A 6,000-nucleotide genomic window follows, 5' to 3' on the forward strand; every position below is an offset into this window, starting at 1 on the left:
AAGGTCCAAGTATGTGAGGGCATACACACACACACAGAATTTTTCCCTTATATTAATGAAATAAGTGACATATCAGTATTAAGGTGGGAGAGTCAGCATTTGAAGAAAATATTTCACACATTTGAATTTTTAACTTAAAAATCAAATCTTAAAACAGGATCTGAAATCTGTAATACTGTAACTTTTTCTTTACTGTTTTATAGAATCCTTCCCATCCTGACCCTATCAAGTATATTTCTTTGTTTTATTTAATTAACACTTAGTTCACATTTCGCAAATGCTGGTGGCACAAAATTTAGCATAGACCATCTGTACTGATTCTAGCTAGTTTGCCAACTGGATCCAGGCCCTCTGATATCCAGGCACACAGTGCTAATACTACCTCACAGCATTGCTATGAGCGTGAAATGAGATCATACTGTAAAGGCCATTGTCTGGTCAGGATAGGCATGCTGGAAATTTGGCTACTGTACACCATTTCATGTTATAAGCTGATTGCTATTTTTCTGGCATCTATGTTACTGAGTATAGGAGTAATAGTATTTTCATAAATATTACAAGTTAGAATTGACAGCTTTTAAAACAAATTATTGAACAGCCCCTGGCATATCAGGTACTCCACTGAGGACACAAGGAGTTCCACCCCTAAGGAAGTGCATCCACCTAACAACAGATGCATGACAACTACTTTTAAGGCTGTTTTAAACTGCTATGTTGGTACTAAAAGCAAAATGTAATAAACAGAAAACAGAAAGGCTAGTGAGATAAGTTGTCATAGAGATAAAGTATATGATGACAGGCCTTGAGCCATGCATGCGAACTACTTTCAAGAAAGCCATTGCATTTATCAAAATATAATCTGCAAAAACTAATATTTTTGAAACAATTACTCAAAGCTGATGCTCAGGTCACAGATGGGGAAGGAAAGATGGGCATGAGGCCTGTGCTGACAGTGTGCACAGCCACCCAGGGAAGACCCATGGCCACGAAGGAGGACTAGACTATTCCACCCTGGGAGGTGCCAGAGCAAGGGCAAGGATTTTAGAGAGCATTCCTCAGTAATGGTAGAAGTGGAGCAGAAGGAAGAAAAGACACAGTGCCAATTTCAGGAGCAAGGCATCTGACAAATACCAAAGGGGTTTTAATATTTGTGCCTTACCTTCTTTAAAAAAAAATTAACTACAGATTTTTAAATGTAACAGTAGTAGCTGCTAATTATTAATTAAATTATAAGACTAAACAATCAAGTAATTTTCTAATATGTAAGAACTTATATATTAAAAAATATTCTAAACAGCATAGTCTTGGCATGGATGATTTCAAAAAGTGTTTACTGTCTGGTCTAGGACCTCAAAGGAAGTATCATGCAAAGAGCACAAAATTTCATTTAAGTCAGACAAATAACTCCAAGCTGTACAGCACAGTGCCTACAATTCAACAAAAGAATATTATATTCTTGAGAATTCCTGATATTAGATCTCATATTCAGTTTTCTTATTGTTTAAAAACAGTAATAGCAAACTGAAGAGGACAAAGGAACTCCTAGGGCAGATGGGCATGGATAGGGCATAGACTGTGATGATGGTTTCATAGTTACATATTATTTCTAAACTCTTTAATTTGTGTACTTTAGACATATACAAGTTTTATATATTAAGATTTATGTTTAGAAATTTAATAAAACATTAAATATATAATTTAGTATTAATATATTATATATAATAAGATATATTTAAATGTTATAAAATTAATTCATGCCTTAAGATTAAGGGAAATGTTCCTTTTAGTACTAAGTAAAAGGGAAATAAAGGAATTAAGCCAACAAGATATCTAAAGACTACAGAAGTAGGAAAATCAATTGAAGATATTACTAAGGAAAGTGGTTCTTATGAATACAGTCAACAACCTTTTTGCATAGCCCATAAAAGAGCAAATATTTTTCTCACTAACTGTCTTGGAGTCAGTATGCTTTTTCAGGCTTGGCAGTGCTAACCATCATAAAATGAAACCTCCCAAGTGGAAGTTGGGAACATCCTTTCACCCTGAAATATACACCATCTAGCTGAACAGCAGCCTTCTTCTCATGTAGAAAGATTCAAATCTTTACTGGTTGCAATACTTTGTCTTCAAATTAAGATTAAAATGCAATAATACTATCCTTATTGAAAACAGAGGGAAAATACTCTGTTTATAGTTTTGTAACTGCTTTTTACCAGAACATCTGAGGTTATGGATTGTAACCATACACTTAAATTAAAAAACAATCAGTTTATCCCAACATATCAAAATATTATCAGAATCCTGTATCTGAGACCTGGTGTCTGACTGGATGGCATGAAACTTTCTCTTTGCTTGCTGTCCTGTATCTACTGACATTTCATCTCAGAAGACATTTCCTTTGAATTCACAACATATTTTTCTCATACCAGCAGAGGGAGGCCTGATCCACTTCCTGAGCTTTGGGATTGCTCAATCAAATCTCTCAGGGACTCTCCAGGAGGGATGTATGTTTCATCCTGTTCTAACCCAATGCTATAACGAGGCCTGGCTTCTTGTCTTTTATACCTAAAGATGCATAAAGATAATTTTAATCACTGAATTAAAATGAATAGGGGAAAACAGTAATCACACCAAATTTTATTTTATCACATACATACAATAGAAGCTAAATGGTTAGCATTCATTATGCTTAGTTATTATTTCCAACATACAAATTATAATTATTTTGCTAACATATTTTTTAAACTATGAGTTGTTATACAGTCCCAACCAGTTATCATTTTTCTTCTCTATACCTTTCAATTGCCTATATCCAAACAGCTACATTCCAGTAATGTTTCTGTGTAACTCTAATATTCATTCTTTACAATAATTTTATTCAAATTTTTAATCAGTTAAAGCTCATTGTTTATGACTGTTACAGTAATTCATCTAAGTTAATGTACAAAGTAAATAATATAGCAGCACATGAAATCAATCTTAATTTAAAACATTTTTATCAATAATAGTCTACAAATAGAAATCTTCCATTTGCAGAAGACTGCTACAAATAGTATTACTAAAGGTAAATGCTAAGTATTTAAAAGATCTTTACTGATTAAAAATAATTTTGTAACTACCATCACTCAATATAGTAAGAACTTACTTTATCTTGACAATTAATCTATAAGGAACTCTTACAACTTTCATTACATAGGAGAAATTCTAAGTTCATAATAAAAGGAATTATTAAAAAGATTTTAAGTTTTACATGGCCATTCCTCAGGCATGGTCAAACCTCAGGCGCAACTGAGTTGCTGTAGGGATGGAACCAATTTGAGTGATTTTGTTATCTGTAGCTGAAAGAGGTAGGTATCTATATATAACTTCATTAGAACAATTTATATAAATTAACAATTGGTGTTATTGAAGTAAGAGATTCTAATTAGGTCAAAGAAAGCTGTGCAATAGTTGCAAATCAAGTACAGTAGTTGAATGGAGAATTTATCATAAACTCAAAACTTGACATCTGCATGTTTCAAACTTACCTGAAGTAACAGAATAAAATGATAAGAACCAATAGCAAACTACAGACAGTCACTGATATAAGTAAGGCCTTGTGATGTATAGGTCCATCAACAAAATCTGAAATTAAAAAGTAAAGAAAACTATAATATGTAGAATATTTTCACTTAAAAATTAGGAAACAATCCTTTCCAAAAAGTGCTTGCTAAATGCAAGTTATGAGAGATTCTGAATCATCATTGTTTTAGGAACTCATTTTGAGAGCAATCATTCCTAGAAGAATCTGCTGGAATTGTTACTTCTGGATGGAGTAAGACTAATATATGATAGAAGCACCACCTATAAATAAATGTACATTAGCCAAGGCTCATAAAATATAAGTAAACGGCTTATTTTTCTTAGTAGGTAGTTTATCCTTAGTATCTTTATTTACAGGCTTTTCCTCATGTTTCTGGGGCATTCTGTATCATGAATATAATACAGACTAATCTACATTGATAGAAACCAAAGTCATCTAATGGTGGGGAAAAGGAAGCAGGATAGAGAGCCAGGGAGGGAGGCACATGGAGCAGAGACATGTGGAAAATGGAACTTGTGCTGAAACAGATGTAGGGGGAGGCCCATGGGGAAGTTGACTATGACAGCTTTTATCTTAATTTTGATTTTGCTCTTAATTCCTTCCAGACTTGTCTGGCTGTTTCTGACCCTTTTTTATGGGTCTCCACCAGGTGGGGCCTAAGACTGTAGTGGGCTTTTGAGCCTCAGTGGCCCAGCTTTGGACCAACCCTGTTTGGCTGGGCATTTACCCATGAGGGGATGGGTAACTTTGGGTGCTTGATTTGGAAACTAAATTCCTTGCCTTTTTTTATTGCACACTAATTGTATTAAAGTTCCTTTCAATGAATGGTCTTATACTCTAGAAAATGTTTTATCTTGATGCAGTGAACAGCAGGTTTGGGGGTTCTGGGATGCTTCTCACTTTGCCCCTGTAACACTTAGTGTAACCAAATCTAAAGACTAAAAGTAAAATGCTGGAGTCCAGTAACTAGGGGGAAGGGAAAGGGAAATGGAAAGGAAATACTTAATGGGGGTAGAGATAAAGTTATACAAGATGAAAAAAGCTGTGGAGACAGATGGTGATATTTCTAATTGTGCATTACAATTTTTTGCAGAGTTTATACTACTGAACTGTACATTTTAAAAATGTTAAGTTCTGTTACATTTTACCACAACAAAAGGCTAACAAAAGGCTTTGTAACGTATTGATTTATAACTAAGTTGTTTTCATTTTTAATGATGGCCCATTTCCCAAGCTAATATTTTTTTTTTCCTGCAACATAAGCTTTAAAGACTACATAGTACAAACAGATATGTTCTAATTAGAACATCAACCTTCTGTTGTATATTTAGGAGACTGCAAGTACCTTGTGATGAAATATCACTGCTGTAATATATAAAATTCAGTGATGAAAACTCTTACGGTATATCTTATTGGCACATACGAATGACTATTTCCTTAATCTATATTTCTAGATGTGGAACTATTAACTCAAATAATAATGTTTTAAGTCTTTTTTTACATGTTATATAAAAATATCTTTTAAAGGACTATAAGTTTCTATTTCACCATCAATGTAGATATATATTTTTATTATTTCGAAATTTCAGGCTTATAAAATCCTGTAGGGATAAAGAACACTGATATTTTCTTCACAGAGGATTTCCAAATAAATTTTCTTAATTACTTGTAATTTTCTTAATTTCTCCTTTTGTATATATACCTATCTCTTCATAAAAATATTTTTATATGTATTTTATTCATATGTATGTTTCTTTCTTTGTATATATGTATGGTTTATGAATCTCTTGAAGTTCTAGGCACAATGTCCCAGTTCATACATGCTTGGCAGTCTACTTCCTAAATGCAATGATGTTGTGATGGTAATACCAAGTGATAATACCAATACCAAAATCAGGAAGGTACCATAAAAACATATACTTGAAATAAATCTTACTTGAAATATTTCATATAGTGTTTGAATTAGTTATTATAAAAACAAAAACTACAGAATCGAATACTAATTTTTATGGCCATAGTCTTGTTACTGGTCAATGTTATAAGTCACTTAGCAATATAAAATACATATTAATAACTAGCTATGATCGATGATATAACAAGGAGCTCCCCAGGAAAAGGGGAGATTTCAGGTTCTCTACTCACCCAAGGAAGGGCAGAGCTGAGCAGGAAGGAGTAGCTGGGGAGATTGGGGAAGGACAGATGAAAGGTGGGAGGCAAAGAAGAGACCCAGAGGAGGCACATGGAGCAGAGAGAGATGTGAAGAAGCTGTATTTGCTTCTTGGTTCGGAATTGTACCAGGAACTTGGGGAACATGGAAGGAAACACTTAAAACAGACATGGGTGAGAGGCCCATGGAGCAGTTATCAATGGTGACTTTTATCTTCATTTTGAAATTTTCTTCCTTCCACACTTGTGCT

The 6,000-nt window shown here is 33.7% G+C and overlaps 1 protein-coding gene across 2 annotated transcripts in view; it reads right to left on the reverse strand.

The window, feature by feature from the left end:
* The window catches only part of BMPR1B (bone morphogenetic protein receptor, type IB), a 119,468-nt gene that overhangs the window by 21,942 nt on the left and 91,526 nt on the right, over nt 1-6,000 (reverse strand). For both annotated transcript variants that reach the window (XM_004681111.2, XM_004681112.2), the window contains exons 5-6: nt 3,528-3,624; nt 2,427-2,565 (exon numbers count right to left, since the gene is read on the reverse strand). In XM_004681111.2, the coding sequence (XP_004681168.1) occupies nt 2,427-2,565; nt 3,528-3,624 (236 nt within the window). The remainder of the gene's footprint in view (nt 1-2,426; nt 2,566-3,527; nt 3,625-6,000) is intronic.

Source organism: Condylura cristata, unplaced genomic scaffold (assembly GCF_000260355.1).
Source record: "Condylura cristata isolate star-nosed mole 26May11 unplaced genomic scaffold, ConCri1.0 scaffold00012, whole genome shotgun sequence".
In the NCBI taxonomy this organism is placed as follows: Eukaryota; Metazoa; Chordata; class Mammalia; order Eulipotyphla; family Talpidae; genus Condylura; species Condylura cristata.